The following is a 21,487-nucleotide window of genomic DNA, read 5'->3' on the forward strand; positions in this document are numbered from 1 at the left end:
CCGTGATGAATTGCCCCACTTCCCTACCCTAAGCCAGGCTTGGAGTCAGCTATTTTTAATCGAGCTCAAACGTATTCTTTTCATGGTTTTTGGAAGCTTGGAAGTATGTACTACGCTTATATTATATCACTACATAGTATAAAACAAAGTCGCTTTCTCTGTCCCTATATCTGTCTGTCCCTATGTATGCTTAAATCTTTAAAACTACGCAACGGATTTTGATGCGGGATTTTTTAATAGATAGAGTGATTAAAGAGGAAGGTTTATATGTATAATAACATCCATTAAATAGTGGAGAAATCAATAATAAATTACAGTTTCCGAAGCGAAGCGAGGGCGGGTTGCTAGTTATATACTTATATAAGAGAGAGAGAGAGTGAAAATCAATGTGGCGGGATCAACCTTCATTACTGTTATACATAAAATGTGGCCGTGTGTGATTTTAGACGAATAGTACGAATGGACCTTATGATTGTCTCTGTCAATGTAACCTGTGATGTACCCTTTCACACTTAAATAAAAAAAAGAAGAGACCTCTTTGCGTATTTATGTTAAGGGAACTGAAGTATTGAGAATATATATTTTTTGTTGTGTGTTCTGAACTATAAAAATCCATGATCTCTGGCCCACCTATAACCATGTTTGAATTCTTGGAGAATTTTATAAATTTCAATTCTAATTCTGGATCTGCGATACTCTTTCAAGGATACGTCTCGTGTTCCAACACTTTCATCTCCTTTCACCCAATTATCGTAAATAATGAGATAAGATCGGGTGTCTCTGTGGCTAGTTCCACGGGGGTGTTGTGGCCAGTATTGAACAGCTACATAAGCTATTATATATGTCGATATATAACGAGGTCGTTCAAAGGTTTGACTATAAATTATATCACTTAACTTTAAATACATTGCGATGTATTTCGTTTCTTTACCAATCTATTCAAAGAACATCAAAAATGTCTAAAATAAAATTATTTATGAGCCAAAGAGCAATTGTTCGAATTAAATTAATATTGTTGAATTATAATTTTTTTGTTTGAACAGTCGGTTTGAGCATCCTTAGTCATGTGTGTGACGTAGGGTATTGCTGGATTCGGTGAAAAAATATATAGATATGTATATGTGCTAGTTATGATACGCGCTCTTTATTTAAATCCACCTCAAAATAAATTCGAGAGAAAACATCAACGGATTAAAATTATTAAGATAGGTACATACACGCCTAATATTTACACACGTTGCGGTATCATATAAAATGAGACAGTTAAATATAAGTATAAATTACGAATGACGACTTGGTATTTATCCATTTTGTTAAAGACTCTGGAACGATGAAGGTGGCAGCGGCTCTTTTTACCATTTTGGTAAGATTTTTGCTACTAATCGTACTAAGTGATTTATGATTTTTTTTTTATATTTTTTATAAATTACTAAATCATTAAAAGTTAAATCACACCTTTACGTTATTTTTAAAATCACATATTATTGTGTTTTATAGTGAATTTGTTGTTATTTTAGCAAATTGTTAATGCGGTTCCCACGATAGCAGAGCACGGTGAGTTAAATTTAAATATACGAATTTTACTTTATTTAATCCACACACATTCTAATATATTGAAAAAAGTGTAAATACAGATATTAAAATGCAACATTTATGACAGACTAGAAATAAGGCTTCTAGATTAATTAAAATATGAAGTGTTTTTTTTAAATTAAACCAAAACAATTAAATATTGTTCATTCAAAATTAGCATTCATTCATTAAAAGAAAAAATGAAATGAAAATATAACGAACTATGCAGAATTTCTTGACCCCAACTTCAAACGATATGTATAATTTTTTTTTAACCATTTTAGTTACAAGATTTCAATTAATGTCTTAGACAAAATCTCAGGAAAAGGAACAAATTTTCATATTTCGTATCGAATTATTTATTATTTAACTATCGAAAATTATTGTATATTTTCGTTGTTATCTGATATAAAATGTCGAATACTTTTATTTAATTATTGGTAAAATCGTGGTACAGTCAAAATGCTATTAGTCAATTATAAAAAAAAAAAAAACTTCAAAAAGCTAATCCAAGCTTAGGCTTTTGATGTTCTGGTGTCTCAAAGATCAAAGTCTTTATGTTTGTTATTGTCTTAATTTTAAATTAATTAGCTTAAGCTGCGGTTATTTCGAATACAGATACTGCTCCCGCTAGCGACGCGCAGACTGGGGACGATCTTCATCAAGAAATTGCAGAAGCTGTTCTTGGTGCTTCTCAAGAACATGATAGCGCTAAACAAACCGACACAAATGTAAAAACCGTAAAGTTAGGTGGACCAATTTTGGATGATCTAATTTATCAGGTTTCTGCAGCAACGGGAAACCAAGAGAATAAAGTTTCAAAACACCTCGATTCGTTTCATGATACATTAGAAAAGGTGACTGATTTATCATCTGTGGGGAATATAATTAAACAGTTTGGAAATACTGTTAAAGTAGATATTTCTAAATCGAAAGGAATACTTTTAGACAAAGCGAAAGCTATCGAAAAAGGTGTCTCAGTAGCCAAAGATCTTCTACGAGATAAAACCGAAGAAGTCGTTAAAGGCATTTCTGAGGCAAAATATGTTTTAAGTAAGAAAGGTGAAGAAACCTTAAAACATATTATTAATTTAGGGACTGGTATTAAGGGAAAAATTCAAGATATTCTAAAAAATATTGCTACATCACATGAGGTTGCAAAAGAAAAATTCAAAGTTATAGTGAAAAACTTTACCGATGCTCTATGCAATATTAAATTACCACAAATAGATTTTTCTACAACATTAGCATTAGCAGCTGAAGCAGTCACAGTGGGTATTTCATTTATTGCTTTTCTGGGATCAGTGATAGAGAAAGAAATTCTGTCAAAGATACCCAATGATGGCTCGTTAAAAAATCATCTTGAATCTGTTCTTGATTCTATTTCAAAAGGTACCTTAAAGTTTGGTGGCAGCGATGATAATAATTCCGAAAAATCAGAAACATCACAAGTCGATGTACAGAGCATTGATGTAGGAAAATCTAAAACAGTAAATAATGATGAAGAAAAAGCTAGTCCTGGCGACGACTTCGAAGATAATGACGATGATGACACATCTGAAAGTTATGAAGATGGTTCTGAAGAAGTGAAAACCATTACAGTTGAATCATCAAAATCGGCTCCTGTTCAAACAAATCAGGCAAACACTGAACAAAAAAGTTATGAAGCAATACATCCTTTGCAACAACGAAACAGTGTAAAAGTATTTCAGACCGGATCGGAACATCCTCATGTGAATGTTAACCGAGAGGCCAAACATTACAGAAATTATAAAAACATTGGTTCGCAGTTCCTATCCAATGAGCCTTTTGCTTATGCTCATAGTGGAAGCAACGTAAAAGCTGGAGGATATGGTGGTAGTGGATTTGTAGGGCACGGTCCTTTAACTCCTGTTCAATTGAATTCGGGTGATAATTCAGGAATAATACATACCAAGCCAGAAACAGGTGTTCATGCGTTTGCTTATGCATAATCCACAAACACAGGTTCAGTAGAATGAAAATGGTAAACAGTAAGTTAAATTTAACACTAAAATATATTTCGAAAAATCAAATCTGAATTAAATAAATATAGTTTTTGCCATTAATTGCTTGTAATTATTATTAACAACGAATTCATTTATTTATTTATAGCATGGGTGGATGAGCTCACTGTCCACCTGGTGTTAAGTGGTTACCGGAGCCCATAGACACCTACGACGTAAATGTCGCCACTCACCTCAAGACATAAGCTCTTAGGTCTCAGTTTTTACAGTACAACAACACAGTTTTTACAACTGCCCTGCCCTTCAAACCGAAAAGCATTACTGCTTCACAGCAGAAATAGGCAGGGTATTTCTGCTGTGAAGCAGGCGGTTCCTAGCCGCGCGGGCTCACAAGATGTTCTACCACCAGTAATAGTTTGTCTCATTACAGTGTGTCTAGTTTAGGTGTTCACCCAATGGAACAAACAGAAGCATAACATTTCATGTTGGCCGCTGTCTTATTCCGACACTAGTTATCATAGGCGGTAAGAAGTTTTGTGAACCCGCACTCATGGCATTAACTTATATATACATATACTGGTTGTTTCCACCGCGAAACATCCATAGCTAAATCGTTTTTCGAAATAAGAAATTGCGACTCTAAGTTTAAAAGTAGCCTCTCTTTTTACTGTGGTTTGGCGTGTATTGTTTACATCTATATGCTGAAGCTTATAATGCCGTATATGAATCAGCAATCAAGGCCCCCGAAAAAAGTGTTGCTTTAAAAAAAATAATCATATTAGAGCACGCCACAGTCGCATCATTCGATATAAAAGCACCGGGTTTGTTATCGTTTAGGCCATGACGGCTTCATTCCCATACGTGAATATCATTAGTTAATATTATAATATCCCTATGTGTTTCTTTATCTTATCATATCGTTCTTGAGAATGAGAGGTTCTGTACGTCAAATTATGATGCTTTTACTAGATTAGACAAAAAAATAAATAAAAAACTTTGAAATAAAATAAAAAAAGTTATAAATAACAGGGCTATTAAGTGTGGGGCGACTCTAAGTAAATCACGGTGAAAACAATAGGGATTGTTTTATTGATATTACCCTATTATGTAGAGGTAAGGACAGCCCTCTTAGAACGTACCTGCGTAATTCTTCCTTTAATAAAAGAGGTATAATCAAAAAGCCGTTTCGTATCTCGATTTATAAGCCAAAGAGAACGGTTCCTTTTGTTAAAGGTAAGTAAACAGGAAGTTGGTCACATCATGTCTTTGATGTCCGTGACTGATCGAACACCTCTACATATTTCATTCCAAAGCAATCGATTAGATTTTTTTTTCCTACCTAAACTTGCCTTGGGAGGCTATATCAGCGTAATCTTAACTAGTAGGTGAGCTCATGGGGCTCAAACCTGACGACGTTGCTAACACGAATCCTAGCAAGAGCCGTGCTTCGCTGAATCTACCACCGGATCGGAAACGCGACCCACTGAGAAGATCCGACGAGAAACTCAATGGGCTGTGTCTGAGGGTTAATTTACTCGTCGAGTCCTTCGTCGCAAGCGACGGGTTCGACGAGAACGATGACCGGATCGATTCGAAGTGGTCTGCAGCACATTCGTATGACCTTTGTAAGCACCTTTATCATCTTATTAGTTGCTTAAATTCCGTGGTTCCCGCGACATTGTCTTCATTAAAACTGTTTTACTTAAACGACTACAAATTCTTCATCACTTGCCAACATAGCATTCAGTCCTATCCACAGTTCCTCTTATTCCTTAACCCTTATTGTAAATAAATAAAATTATGACAGTACATTAATTAATGAAGGTCAAATGATTCTAACTAATAATGATTCTTTGGCTATTCAGGGTATATAAGTATGCGAGAATTAAAAAAAAAATATTTTAGAATATTAATCAAACCATTGGGGCTATAAAATTTGTAGTAAGTAATAGGCCGAAAACGCTGGGCTGCATATAATTATTTTTTGATAAAAGTGAAGACTGAACGAACAGACGAAATACATATATCTCGTTTAAATGAATTTTTACGATGCAAGAAAGTCGACTGCTAAAAATACAGATTAGGGGCGTCGAGCTTAGAATTTTTTTTTACCGCCCCTAAATTTTTTTTTTGCGATTGAAGACCAGGGCAGGTGTGCGAGCAAAGGTTCAGCCAGAAGGGGTGGGATTTGCTAACAGCTGCCCGAGCGCCTCCGAAGGAGACCTAACAACTCAAGAGCAACTGCTTCGCGAATGAATCTGTTGCCGAATAGGAATCGCGACCCGCTGAGAAGATCCGGCGAGAAACTCAGCGAGCTGATGCATGGGTTAGGTTGCGCGTCGACCTCTTTGCCGAGTTCGACGAGTACGGTTACTGGGGTTCCTCAGCATGCTCCTAGTGCTAGAGCTGAAGGTATCTAATGCAAGAGTTATTGGATCTGATGGATCCGTAAGGACGGCCCCTAAATCGAACAGCATTGTAAGTACTATGAGTAATTCTGATATCTGACCGAAATACCAGATCAAGGCTTTATCTGAATTTTACAACCACATTACAAACATAAATTACATATTTATTTAATAATCTTGGCCAATCTGAATTCAGAATTTGAATAAATATTTGCACTATAAGTTACAAGTTTTATGTTAAAACACTTGATTAAATTTTAAATACATTTAAAATTACTTTAACTGTTTACTTACCAACGACAATGCGAATCGATAATTCACAAAAAAAAAACCATTTGTACTCTTGGTATAAGTAAATGTGCCACGAAAATATTCAATGAAACTAAATATATTTAAATACAAATATGTTATGAAAAAAATATTGCTTATTTGGGTAGGCGAGTTCACGGCCCACCTGATGTTAAGTGGTTACCGGAGCCCATAGACATCTACCACGTAAATGCCGCCAGCCACTTTGAGACATCAGTTCTAAGGTCTCACTTTTGACTACGGCTGCCCCGCTCTTCAAACCGAAACGCATTACTGTTTCACGGCAGACACAGGCAGGGTAGTGGTTTGAAATATTAAACTGTGCTCTATTCTTTAGACACTACTACACTCTAGTAGTTACAGAGACTACTTACTAGTATTTCTCGACTTTTAATTTTCAGACTTCAAATTTGTATTGTATTAAAGATGGATTTAAATATTCGAGCAGTTTCTTTAGGCGTAACCCAAACAAAAGAAATTTAAGAGAATTCGAATGAAAATTCATGTGAATTCATTAACGGTCTCTTCAAGAACCCGGAAGATTATTATTATTCAAGAATGTTAACAAAATTAATAATCATTTATGTTATTGTAGTTGTTCTGGTCACATTCTAGAATGCTCTTTTTTTCTCTCTCTCTTTTCTCTTTTTGACTCTCTAAAATGGGCAGGTAAGATTGCAATCCATCCTCGGAACGACCGCGCGTTTGGTTTAGACCTGTACCTGTTTAGACAGTAATTGTGACGAGAATGCATTGGAGAGGAGTTTACTGGTGGTGACTTCGTCAGTCTACTGCTCAGTCGCTCGGTCCAACTGGGTCTGGTACCACGTCTTGGGTTAGTTATTGCCTCTACCTACTTTGAGACAAAAACACTGGTATTGTGAGTACGTACGGGTATTTATACCACTGTCCTGCGTATTTCTACCCCAAGGCAGTCATGTCTTCCGGTTTGAGGGGTGCAAGGGCTTGAAACTTCAACCGGTAACCGTCTGGTCGAATTATTAAGACCACGACGACGATTACGATTATATGATATCTTAAAAAAATTAGCGAGCTGGCTTTAAGGCCAATCATGTTGTGTATGTCCGTGGACTACAACAAATAAAGACATAGTTATTTTTAATAGATAAGTTAAAAAAACTAAATTCATTAGTTTTACCAAATTTTGAACTAAATAAGTCTAAATCAAAACATCTTCTGAGAAATTTGCAATTGTTTTGATGTACTCATAAATTGATGAAACTTAGCTCATAGTGACAGTTTTGTGGTTATAAAAACAAATGGCTCTTGAAGCGTGGAAGGACTAAATCTATTAGCGGGGTGGTTTTTGGTGTCTGCTTTAATAATATTTTAGACTGATGCCATAGTGAGGTTGAAACAGTGAAAAAATTGTAAAAATATATAATAATACTTAGGTAAAACCTACGAAGATGCTTATCAATACTGGCCATTTGGAATGTAATATATGGCTGGCAATAAAGTCTAAATTAAAATTAAATTTATTTTAAAAATATAGAGTTCTATTTTCAAATCACCCCGACAGACTTCTACTTTTTCTACAGTTTGACCAACTTCATGACAGGGAAAAAATTCAATATCCTAGAGGCAGTACAAAATACCTTTGAAGAGTTTGTCGGCTCCCGCTTAAGTGACTTCTTCAAGAAAAGTATTGAAAAATTACCCTTCAAGCACCGGCAGAGATGCATCTATTATACTATGGGTACATAATTATTATGATTTATTGAAATAAAAAAAATTGTAATAAAAAAATTACTAACTTTCTTTAAACTAAATGGCAATTTATTAGGTAAGGATCTACTATTATTCCAACCGTGGTCGAATGGATAACGGGCCATGCATATATAGAGGGTGAAGTTATGCTTAAGTTCGATTTTGGTAGGTAAGTCAAAAATTCATAGTAAACCTATAGCTTCACTGAACTTCAGTGTAGTGTTAGAAGTACACTTGTTTACGAACGACTTAACGATGAAGGAATTATTATTACGATACTAATAAGTAGCGAACCACCACACCTAAACCTAAATGTCACATAATGAGCTGTATGAACCACTTATGTATACTGGATGTGTAGGTAGTAGTTAAGTACCAACCACCTTAAGATATTGAGATTCCAGCCTACGGCAAAACTGAATTACTCGATATTGGTAAGCTACGAACACTTCAATTACATTAGCCTGTTATATTGTATTCGATTTCCTTTTGAAATTTAAAATACTGATAGATGGAAGTTTAGATCGAAAAATGACGGGAAAATACACAATATACCAAGTAAAATGTAAGAGTATGATCGCCAGCGTGACGAGTGGTGAGATAACTAATATATAATTGAAGACTTCACGAGAAAAATATGCAATCCCATATTAGATTTATTCTTACAACACATCTATATACCGCTGACAATAGATTAATATTTTCAGAAATCTCCTGTAACAAATTTTATGAGCAAACAAAATAAAAGCATTAAAACATAGCGAAATTTATTCCTAATGAAAATAATATTAGAAGCGGTTGTTAGTTTTGGAGGAAAACCAAGAAAATATGAAATGTAGATTTCGACATAGGGACGATGAGACCCGCATCTCATCTTAAAATCTGTTCTACGAATTTCCCGGCACCCGATTTTCCTCTTAACTTTAAATCCGATTTCGGACAATAAACAACCAACTCTACGCTGGGTAAATTTGTAGTATTTTATCTTTAAACAAAAAAATCTGCAATGAAAAAAATTAATTTTAAGATTTTAATCAAAGTAAATCTGTTAATCGATTTCTTTTTTTCTGCTTAGTAGAGATTGGTATATGATTGAAAAACAGCTGGATTAGTCATAGTTTTTAAAATCCAAAAAGTTACCTTTCATACACATCTTTTTTCTATTTGTCAAGCGGTTTTATTGCTTATGACCGATTTCCAAGCTTCAGTGTTATCATATTTTTTTTGGACATGGTCTGTTTTTGCTTTTCAAAGTGGCAATGACGAAACAAATGAGAAATGTAATACATAAAATAAATCTCAGCCTTTGAGAGATAATTTTGGTCGAATATCGATCGTTTAGCGAACTCTAGTTTTAATTATGCTCACTGAGTCTCTGCCTGGACCTTCTCAGTCTGTCGGTCGCGATTCTGACCCGGTGGTAGATTCTGCGAAGCACTGCTATTGCTAGGGCTAGTGTTAGCAAATCAGGTTGAGCCCCTGAGCTCACCTACTTGTCCGCGCGAAGCTAGAATGGCCCCATAGGCTACCAACTAATAGCTTGGAAACAAAAAAAGATCATTGAAACTCTCTACTCAATAATAATTCTCGAATCTCTTCTCGCCACGTCTCGATACAATGTCCAAGGCCGAAACTTAAATATTAAGAACTTGAGCTCGTTCTTAATGGAGTATAATTGTCGAGAACGGATGTAGATTATACACGATTGGGTGCTTCAGTAAATGTAGGCTCGTTTGTGGCGGGAACTAGAATCATACTTAATCTTGATCCTTTGTGGTACTTCCAAGGTTAAATTTTATTGATAAGTATCATTTGCTGAATTATTAGTTTCATTTTTTTATTTACTTAATAATTTTTATCCTTTCAATTGAAAATAACAACACCATATAATGTAATTTTATTTATCTCTGTTTTACTCTGAGCTAGCAAGGAAATTACATGTATATATCAATTGGTAATGGCGCCAATTATCAGGCTCGTTGTTTGGAAACAAATAATTTGGTCTTAAAGAATTTTACTTTGGTATATCGTGAATTAATATAAACTATTAACATTTTATAGTTATGGGGGCTACACCTTAATAATCATAATATTTCCGATCACTATTCCATCGGGTCGAGAATGTTCTGCAAATTTCCTGCTAACAATTCCTGGATTTAATACTTGTTAAAATACACGGAAACATGTGTTGTAGCGTTACCTCGAAATTTAAAGTATATCAACGAATATTTTTTTGTTATATTTGCTATGTATATTTCACAGGGCGTGATCTGATAAATGGTTGAGTGGATTACACTCTTACTGGAATTGCTGCATTCATTCCAGTCTATTTCCAGGACAAAATTTCTGCCATAGGCCATAGAGCTCTCGAATAACATTCCAACCACATTATTCCCTAAGTGCTGTGAAACATTAATCTCCAGTGGCAAAAAGAGAGATGATGGGGGAATGACTTGACAATGCTGTCGTCTATGAGAGTTTGCTCGGTCACCAAGAATCAGGCCGGAGGCTCCTCTATTAACATCGATATGTTATCTTTTCTCTTGATCGATATGTGCGTATCTTTATTCTCCAAATCCGTATTCTCCACGCTTATGTAATTTTATGAATAATTCAATATAAATCATAAGAGTTGTCATCACGATTTTTGTACTTTTATATGTATTTAAATTATTATGTGTATTTGATAAATGTAGTTAACTAATTATGAAGAACACAGCAGCGTAAGTATTTTATTTTATGACAATCATTATTTGTATATATAGTGCAATTCTTAAAAACAAATTCATTATGAAATAAACAGTTCACTTTTTTATTTATAACTAGCGACCCGCCCTCGCTTCGCTTCGGAAACTGTAATTTATTATTAATTTCTCCACTATTTAATGGATGTTATTATACATATAAACCTTCCTCTTCAATCACATTATCTATTAAGAAAAACCGCATCAAAATTCGTTGCGTAGTTTTAAAGATTTAAGCATACATAGGGACAGACAGATATAGGGACAGAGAAAGCGACTTTGTTTTATACTATGTAGTGATTTTAATTTGTGATTCTGAATTAATAATAAACAACCCTTTGCACTTATAACCTGGTTACATAACAACGTGCCTCGTCTCAGTTTGTGACAAATGGTCGAAGTTTCCAGACCTTGAGCAAATGAAACCCTTCAAGAATATACGCTTGATTGGGCTGTGACGTAGATCGGTAAGACCGATATACCAAGACGCGCTCATTCGTCACAAAGCTGAAGTATACTTTTCTAAAATGGCCTTTATCTACACATCCATCTAGGGAATCTTTTAATGTAATTTCTAAGTTCAATACGTCCGATAAACATGAAGTTTTGCATATTTACGAAGGACGAATGACAATAACAAAATTTAATTCGATCTATAATATGTACTGGTCAGTGTCGTTTAGGTTAAAATTAATGAGCCATTGCGGGAAGGCTGGCAGATGTGAAACATTGATATTATTTTGTACATGTACTTTTTTTTTCCTACCTAAGCTGATAGCCTTGTGAAGCTCATGTATAGACGTTTATGAGGATAGTTTACGACAGGAAACTCATGTGGCATAATGATAATTAATTTTGTTTTGTTTTTTATTGCTTAGTTGGTTGTACGAGCTCATAGCCCATCTGTTGTTTACTGGAGCCCATCTACAACGTAAATGCGTCACCCACATTGAGATATAAGTTCTAAGGTCTCAGTATAGTTACAACTGCTACCCCGCCTTTCAAACTGAAATGCATTACTGAAAATTCGTGAACACAATCGTGAACATTTGTTATGTACGTATTTCATTAGAAAAATTGGTACCCGCCTGCGGGATTCAAGCACCGTTGCATCGCTAGATACGAATGCACCGGGCATCTTATCCTTTAGGCTACGATGACTTCGAAATATTAATATTAAGAAACAGTCGCTTGCAGAAGCAGTCGCAATATATTTTGACGTACGTCTATAGATGTTTCATATCAAACAACGATTTATTAACTTTTTAGTTAGGCTTGCGATTGGAGTGTGGTTTTCAATTTTTCAGAACTGTATAATTTATTTATTTTATTTTGGATAATTACGGACAGTCACGGTTACGTTTGAATATGAAAAGCTTACGGAATGCCAAATACAATACAATTAGCAAAATACGTATCTTATACAACCATTAAGTTAGTCCGTTAATGGTGTTTCTGATAGTATTGTCTTTTTCTATATCGTTCCCTCACTGCTGAAGATCACGACCATATGTGACGTTCCTCCACAGTGTTCGGTCATGGGTGGCATGAATCGCATAGTACAGACTACCACTTAGTGCTTCCCTTACTAGATCTGACCATTTGGCTGGTGTTCTGCCCACGGCGCACTTGCCCTCTATGCGACCCGAAATAAAATAGTATTGTACTCATCCCAAATTCTTCTAATATAAAATCGAGCATTTTTGGTTATTAAACACACAGACAGATAATATTTTAAAACCTTACATTTATGACCCTATCGAAGTGAAAATGTACTTACTTCATTTCAGCATCTGACTTAGCCAACATCCACACTACATTGCCAGGATCGCGTCTAGATCCTAAAGCCATGAGTTGGGAGACTTTGGCTCCCAGCGGCAGCGCAGGTCGTTTCGGCACCTGCCCCGTCCAAGTGGCAATGGCCAGCATCTCCGGACTTTCCTTCACCAGGTATTTTTGTGTCGCCAAGCATTTTCCTGATGCATCCTGGTGGACAAATCAATTATTAGTCAAAAGTCGATCACTAGTTCCTAAAAAAATCCTTAAAATGGCTGCGGAAGAGATCTCAAAGACTTTGTATTATTATAATAAAGGCCTAATTTTATTTATCGTCGAAATTTACATATCGTATCTAAATAAGTAAGCATCTTACTTATTAAGTAATTACAATCACAGAAATGGAAAGGCCAAACACGAGCGCAATTTTCCCCCGAAGTACTAGGTATACATATATAAATTATCTTGTCGATAGGATACACATATAGCCCAGTTAAGGGCTACTTATTGCTCTACTCAGAGCAGCCGACAAATAAAGCCTATAAAAAAGGAATAACCCATTTAGCCAATTGTCCCAATGTTGTCGGGACTGAGACTTCACGGCGGACAGTGGCATTTAAGTCATGGGCCCCGATAGCCACATTAGTAGTGATTGCACGTCACAGACCGGGAGCTAGTTTACTCATCTACGCTATTAAAGGATGTTAGAACAAGATCAACCGTTCTCAGGGTTCGGTAATTTGTTTGAGTTTGAAATTTCAGCAGAATTTTGATATTCGAAAATGTTTCGACTATTAGAATTATTAGTAGCAGTAGTACTTACAGGGATTTGGGAAATTTGCTGTCTGTTAAACATTTTAGTTTCGTAATGTCAAAACATGATGTCGAGTATTCCTAAGTATTTATTTTCAATATCACAATGGAATGTACTTGATGTCGAGTATTCCTAAGTATTTATTTTCAATATCACAATGGAATATACTGTACAGGTTTTTTATTGTTCTAGATCGACAGCCCAGCTCAAGGCTCACCAACTGCTGCCCCTCCAAGCCGAAACGCATTACTGCTTCACGGCAGAAATAGGCAGGGTGGTGTTACCCGTATGGGCTCACATGCCATTACCCATGTTGGTACAGTCGATCGCTCCGAATGTACCGGGCGTCTCTTTTAAGCCACCCAGCATTTTTTTCTAGTTCAGGACCACTAATTAATCTATACTAATATTATAAAGCTGAAGAGTTTGTTTGTTTGAACTCGCTAATCTCAGGAACTACTGGTCTGATTTGAAAAATTATTTCAGTGTTAGATAGCCCATTTATCGAGGAAGGCTATATAACATCACGCTAAGACCAATACAAGCGGATCACCAATAAAGAATATTTCAAAATTGGGATTTTTTCCCTTTTGAGAGCTTCCGCTGCGTGCACTGCAGAAACGGTTAAAGTTTCGCTAAAATAATGTATGACAGAATTGTTCCCCTTTAAAAGATCTAAAAAAAAGTCGGCGACAGCATATGTCTATACGTTAAGGTTGGCTCACTATAACGTTTTTTATGCTAACCATATTTGTTCTAAAATAAAGCTTTATTTGTGAACTATTCCACGCGGACGAAGTCGTGGGCAAAAGCTAGTTTATTAATAAGACGTTCTCTAAATTGCACAAAGAGAATTTTTGTGAAATGTAAAACCGACGCCATGTTTATGTTCTCAAGGTTTATCAAAAACGAATTCACGGACTAGGTCTATAGTCGCTCACAAAGTTAATACACTGAGTGCCGGCGAGCTAGTATCCATCTCCGCCACGTGTCATGTGCCAGACGGCGCTCGCTGAATTCACAATGAGTTGGGCGGTTCGTATACTAGGTATGGATCACGGAGTAGGGTAAACGAAAAGGGTCCTTGTATTGATACAGTCCCGAACCGAATGAGAACTGTTAAACAAACAGGCAGTAGAAAAATTAAGCAGGCCGTAGTCATGCTTTTTGAATCTACTCGAAATTGAAACTTATTTTTGTGTGTTAAGTGAGTCGACTATTATCAAAGCCGGCAATCTGACCTTTGAATAATTATTGGTAAATCAGAAAAACGAATTATTGACTTTGTATTCCATTGGCAGTCACAAAACTCTTCGGAACGACATCTTACATAAATAACAGGTTAACTATTAACCTTTATTTAATGCAGGTTTTGAACCGTATTCTTTGAAGGAGACGATTATATTCAAATCAATCTGTATTGACATATCAATAACATTTTTTTGTCCAAATGCACAGATTGCCACCTTTGATAATAGACGACTCAAGTGTGAATAGTTTACATTATTTCCGTTGGTAGGACGCCTTTTGATCTCACATTACCGCCCATTTCTGCCGCGAAGCAGTAATTCATTCCGGTTTGAAGGTTGGGGCAGCCGTTGTGAGAGTAGGCGGCATTTACGTTGTATATGATCGCCGATAAACTCTTAATGTACTAAGTATCGATAATTCTGTACTAATAAAGGATTGTTTGACATAGGACTGTTCCAATAATATTCGAAAACAAAAACCTTATAATAATGCAAAATTAGTTTTCAATTCAAATTTAATGTTAATAGGTTCAATATATTTCAATTGTAGAGTCATGTGGTCGGATGTTCATTTCCGTTTTTCAAATAGTAATTTACAGCAACAACTGTTCTTTCATATCAATAAATGAACAATTATTATAATTTTTATTTTATTTTATTTACTAATTTATTTATATACACACAGAAAAGAAGACATAGTACAGAGTAATAGAAAAATTATGTACAAAGGCACTGCTTATTTCTTTAAGAAATCTCTTCCAGCAGACCTGCGAGAGGATTATGAGAATAATAATTAAAATTAATGAGTGTGTATAGAACAGCTAAAATAACAAATACAACATGATAATTATACAATTAATTATATACACAAATAATTATAATCGGAACAACAAGATAAAATAGCTAATAATTGATTAATTAATGGCGATCAAATTTTTTGCTTTTAAATAATATGCCTTAGGAGAAGACGTGTTTTTTCGTAATTTTTAATTAAAAATTACATTAAAATTACGTAAGCGCTTTTCTCCGCTAATCAATTGCATCCGGTTTTTCTCTAACTAAAGCATTCTAACTCGATCGTTCAATAATTAAAATTCATCAACAATTTCTCAAAATACGGTCTTTATACAAACACTCAATGTTTTCTTAATTATAACAATGAAAGCTCAAACTAAAAGCCATATTGATTAAGACCCTTCGAGAGTTCATTGAACCTCAACGTAATCTGTAATGGATTCTAATATGATTTATTATCTACTTATTAGATTTTAGTATATTTAATTATGTATGTTAATTCATATTGGAATGATTTTAATGTGTAAATTTAAAGTAAATCCGGTTAGCAAATCGCGGCATACCACACGATCCAATTACCGAATAGACAGTTTCTTAGGAAAAATGCAATTCGGACTAATAACTTTTAGTCGAACTGGTAGCATACGAGTATTTTAACTACCCCGTGATCTGTAAGCGGAGTAAAATGTCCTTTCGGAACAAGGTGACACTTTACAAAACTTGCATAAGGCCCGTCATGATTTAAACGAATGTGGTGTTTCCTCACGCGGCCCGCACACACACAGAGACCCTCAAATCCCTACAATCCCGCTTTTTCAGGTTAGCCGTCGGAGCTCCGTGGTTCGTGAGGAACGTTGACCTACACGACGACCTGGGCCTCGAATCAATCCGGAAACACATGAAGTCAGCGTCGTAACGGTACTTCGATAAGGCTATGCGTCATGATAATCGCCTTATCGTTGCCGCCGCTGACTACTCTCCGAATCCTGATTACATAGGAGCCAGTCACCGTCGACGCCCTAGACACGTCCTTACGGATCCATCAGATCCAATAACCTTCGCCTTAGACGCCTTCAGCTCTAACACTGGGAGCAGGCTTAGGGACCCCGGTAACCGTACTCGTCGAACTCGACGAAGAGGTCGACGTGCAACCTAACCCATGCATCAGCTCGCTGAGTTTCTCGCCGGATCTTCTCAGCGGGTTACGATTCCGATCCGGTATTAGATTCGGGAAACAGCTGCTCTTGACTTGTTAGGTCTCCTTCGGAGTCCCAAATTAGCAAATCCCACCCCTCTTGGCTGAGCCTTTGCTCACTCATCTGTCCTGGTGAAACTGGAAAGGCCTTTGGGCCACCAGTAATCCTACAATCCTAAAAAAAGTATTTTAATCAAAAGGCAGATGAAGAAACGAAACAATAATTGGACCGTTTCTGTTTTTGACTGTACACGTCAGATATACTCACAGTGTACGTAATTAAACGTAAATAAACTTTTTTTTTTTAATGTTACGTAAAACAAAAACACATTAGGCTTCGTCAGCTGGGAGTGAAGGGTCGGCCGGTCACCGCTCGTGCGCGAACCGCTATGTTCACGTGCACTTAACGTACAAGATTTATTTTAGAAAATTGAGTCTTATTCTGAGCTGCTTAGGATTGAATATTAATTATTGGACCCACAGTCAATCTCTCTTAAGTATTATCTGCTTTCTTTCATTTAAAATGTTCTCTTGAAAATATTTACGCAGTTAGAAGCTTTGTTTTGGATTTAGAATTCTACATGATTTCGATTTTTACGTACATTTATTTTTTATATATAATATATTTTAATTTTATATACAAAAGAGGGCATAAAATATACATTCTTCTAATACATGATTATAGACAGCTTTAGCAATGAACACACACATTTCAATCAAAAACAGTTCTTAAATTCGATAATTAAATTCCTAGATTAGTTACTATTTTTTTTTATTTAAGTGCAATTTACAAAAAAAGTAATTGAACTTAACCTCTTTTATTTTATTTTGTTAAAGAATTTTAACTTTCGAGGATTCTCTTCACTTTCTAATTAATTTATGGGGATAATTATACATTAATACATTAATACATTAACCTTTGATATAAAAATAATAATAATTTGTATCACAATTAATCGATTGTTTATCCCATAGACGAAAACCACTAAGAAAACCATCCAATGCGTCCCGATTTCGATCGAACACTGTTCTTGCTAGGGTCAGTGTTAGCAATTCACTCAGGTTGAACGCGTGAGCTAAACTATTGTTATTTTCATATCATCATACCCTTGAGAGACTATTTCAGCGTAACTTAACTAGTAGGTGAGCTCACGAGGCTCAAACCTCACGACGTTGCTAACACGAACCCTAGCAAGAACCGTGCTTCGCAGAATTCAGATTCTACCACCGGATCGGAAACACGACACACTGAGAAGATCCGGCGAGAAACTCATTGGGCTGTGTCTGTCTGTGGCTTAATTTACTCGTCGAGCGCTTCGTCGCAAGTGACGGGTTCGACCAGAACGATGACCGTTGCTTGAGGTACCTAAAAGCACCGTTAGTGGATCGGGAGGATCGGAAATGACGTGATATCATCACAGTAGACAGGGAAAATAAAATGCATGTAACTAATGATTTTATATGAAACAAAAATTGTTATTTGCAGTATAATATTTTCAACGTCTCAAGTTATTCTTCGCTTATCCACTGTTTTATGGATAATGAAAATTCACACACGTGACAAGAAACGCGTACACGTGGACCCAAATATTCGAACATTTAACAGAGTTCGATAGATAGGTTCGATTGATTCTTTGAAAATATGTGAAATACATTTATGAATAAACATGCCCCAAAGTTTCTCTTGAGGTAAATTTTTTAATTTTTAAGTCGATATTCATATGTTTTGGTACGTCAAATAACAAAGTACAGAACGCACTGTCGTATTATTGCAGTCGACATACAGTCAAACCTGGATAAGCGAGAGTTCAAGGGAGCACAATCTCATTCTCGCTTATAGAGGTTTCTCACTAACCCGAGTTTCTCGCTAATGCACCTTCGGAATTTCTATTCGCGATTTTCCGGATTCAAACGCATTCACTATTTTAAGTTTGTCACTTAATGACAGTACTTTAATTTTCCGTTTTGACATGATGCAGAACAGAACTTTCCGTCGCAATTGATTAACGATAAACTGAGTAAGTCCGACAAACAGGACGGTACACAGGCACACGTGTCCATTCGAAAAGAATGCGATAAAATAACTACGTTATTTAGTTCCACGAAATAGAATACGTTCAATATTGACAAGAAAACAATACAAAAACAATGGTAGGAAGTTCCACGAAAGTTAAGAATGAGTCATAAAATAGCAGATGTTAAATTTGTAATTTGTTTTGTCATTTGTTCCTCCTCATTAATATAAAAAAATAAAGCTCGACTGTCGCTTATACAGGTATAGACAAGTAGCAGTCTCACTTACGGAGGTCCATGAGGGTGAAACGACTCTCTCTTACAGAGGTTTCTGTTTCTCGCTAATAGAGGTTTTGGGAGCTTAAAATGACGGGTCCTGGCTATTACTCTCACTTATAGTTTTCTCACTTATCCAGTACTCACTAACCCAGGTTTGACTGTAATTATGTACAATTGACGGTCGGATTATGTTGTTTACATAAATCAGTATAATTTATATAATATACAATTTTTTTTGCAAAGTTTCATCGAAATTCGTTTAGGCATTTTTATCCAAGATCGATTAACAAAAATGCAAACATTCACATATACTGCACATATAGCGGTTCCAACAGATGTCATGTACACAGGTCTTAAATTGGAAAATTACAAACTATTTTGAATCAGGATTGTGAATAAACCATTTTCGAATTCATTGAAACACACACAAAAGTTTCATGAAAATCGGTCCAGCCGTTGAGGAGGAGTTCACTAGGACACACAAGGACAGAAGAATTATATAATTATATATATGTAGCATTGGTAAGAACGGAACGTATGAAAAGAGTGTGAAACGGAACGTTAAGATGTGAATGAGAGAAAACAGAAAGGGAAAAGAGAATGACAGAGAAATAGGAAGATGGCGAAAACGATTAAAAAATGAGCAAGGCGTACCTAATAAAAGTGTTAATTAATTTTTAATTATTATTTCAGAAGATTTTGAAACAGTGTAACTTTTATTTTATGCGCTGCGATCCCTATTTTACATATACACCAAGATATAAAGATTATACAGATGATGTGTTATTTTGATTTCTTTAATCTGACATGCCTCGAAAACGGCTTAATTAAACTGAGCGCAGGTGGCGGGCCGATTCAGAATTAATTAAACGTCTATCAATTTATTACTCCGAAATTGAAACTTTTTAACTGGATTATGAAAGTTAATTGATAGAAGTTTTGTTTTTCAATTGTCATTGGTTTTTTTTAAACAATTCGAAGATTAAATTTAATTAAACGTTGATATTAGCAATGTATTTTACTTCTATTATATTTGTTACTAGCGACCCGCGCTCGCTTCGCTTCGCAAAATGTAATTTGTTATTGATTTCTCCACTATTTAAGGGATGTTATTATACATATAAACCTTCCTCTTCAATTACTCTATCTATTAAAAACATCCGCATCAAAATCCGTTGCGTAGTTTTAAAGATTTAAGTATACATAGGGATATAGGGACAGAGAAAGCGACTTTGTTTTATACTGTGTAGTGACTATTAATACAAAGTCACTTGAAAAATGTAAAGCATTCTGTTGGGAAAACGAACTCACATCTGGCCTTCTGATAATTTTTTTAAAGATAGTTATAAATTGCCTATATTATGCCACTATGGCTTATTAGAGTGTAAAGGCAGGGCATGCAAAGGTAAGTAATATATGCAGGCAACTGGTTTTAAAATGCAGTGAAAGATTCGGATCTCATGTCTCTGAACAATGCTCTGAAACGTCACCAATCCGATGACAGTAGTAATAAACTAAGGCAAAATTCATATTAAGTATAATAGTAAAAGCGGACCCAAACATTAAAGTATGTAAGTTCAAAACTGCGGCCATTAACGGCACAGTCATGAAAACATTAATTAGAAAACTTGAAGGTTCCTGCAGCGTCATTTCGCCTGAAAACATCTCTAGACTTTGTTATTACACCTTGAGAATTTTAATGAGTTTCCACTTTAGACGTGGGTACGCTTGAAGCTTTTCACAACTGTGACCATCAGATTACCCTGTTAAGTAAGCCATTAGTACATAATATTTTTAATTTGAAACTACGTGATAATTTTTACTAACATTGAATAAGAATATTTTTATACTATTGCATAGATTTTATCGCGGACTTGAGCGCGGCTTGAGAGCGGAATCATGAAATTCCGTAACGAAAAAAACCTTACACCCCTCACTCCGCCTACCATGTAGCTCGCGTTCAACACATTCACATGTTGCGCTTGTGTAGTGTTTGTGAATAAGCGCGTGGCGTGACGTCACACTGCATACGAATCATGAAAAGTCTGCCCATCTCTCTCTCGCGCGGTCTAGCTTATGAGTTTATGAGTGTGAAGGGGACAGTTAACGTTCTGCTTTTATTAATGTTTAATATAGCGTGGTCTTGTTTTATTATTGTTTTAATATTAAATTATCATTGTCTAATTATAATTGCATAAGTTGATAAAGAATGCTATGCAATAGCTTTACCGCGGCAGTTCCCGAGTGCCACATGTTTTTTTTCTTTTTCTTTTAATTTTATTGCCCAATCTCTTCATCTTGACACTATCGCTCTGTTTGATTTTCAATGAGACGACGAAACACAATTAATTCTCTACCTCTGGCTCATAAATTGCAATCCTCAAGCGAGAGTTTCAATTAATATAGTTCCAATCGGCTCAGAATCACCAGTAATAAATGGACTTCCGTTGTACCAACGATACCCGAACCGTGAACCGATCTGTCTTACCGAAGTGTTATCTTTGTTAGATATTATTATCGTATATAATGTGGAATTTGAATTGCATTGTATTTTATTGTTATTATAGTACATATTTCAAAGAAAAAAACCTTGATCACTTAAAATAGTGTCGTCAT

The 21,487-nt window shown here is 35.5% G+C and overlaps 2 protein-coding genes across 2 annotated transcripts in view; one reads left to right on the top strand and one right to left on the bottom strand.

The window, feature by feature from the left end:
- The window catches only part of LOC101741470 (uncharacterized), a 104,415-nt gene that overhangs the window by 24,548 nt on the left and 58,380 nt on the right, over positions 1-21,487 (bottom strand). The window contains exon 5 of the mRNA XM_021346995.3: positions 12,530-12,735. Coding sequence (XP_021202670.2) covers positions 12,530-12,735 — 206 coding nt within the window. The remainder of the gene's footprint in view (positions 1-12,529; positions 12,736-21,487) is intronic.
- LOC101741789 (uncharacterized) lies at positions 1,078-3,659 on the top strand. The gene is made up of 3 exons (XM_004921757.5): positions 1,078-1,363; positions 1,518-1,554; positions 2,191-3,659. The coding sequence occupies exons 1-3, from the start codon at positions 1,331-1,333 to the stop codon at positions 3,543-3,545; spliced, it is 1,425 nt and encodes a 474-aa protein (XP_004921814.1). The 5' UTR covers positions 1,078-1,330; the 3' UTR covers positions 3,546-3,659.

The sequence above is a fragment of the Bombyx mori genome, chromosome 25 (assembly GCF_030269925.1).
Source record: "Bombyx mori chromosome 25, ASM3026992v2".
NCBI lineage: Eukaryota > Metazoa > Arthropoda > Insecta > Lepidoptera > Bombycidae > Bombyx > Bombyx mori.

Bases quoted from the DNA above. Each gene is read 5' to 3' on its own strand.
- LOC101741789 (XM_004921757.5), top strand. From the start codon at position 1,331: ATGAAGGTGGCAGCGGCTCTTTTTACCATTTTG. The intron at 1,364-1,517 runs GTAAGATTTTTG...TTGTTATTTTAG, and splicing joins CGGCTCTTTTTACCATTTTG to CAAATTGTTAATGCGGTTCC. The intron at 1,555-2,190 runs GTGAGTTAAATT...TTTCGAATACAG, and splicing joins TCCCACGATAGCAGAGCACG to ATACTGCTCCCGCTAGCGAC.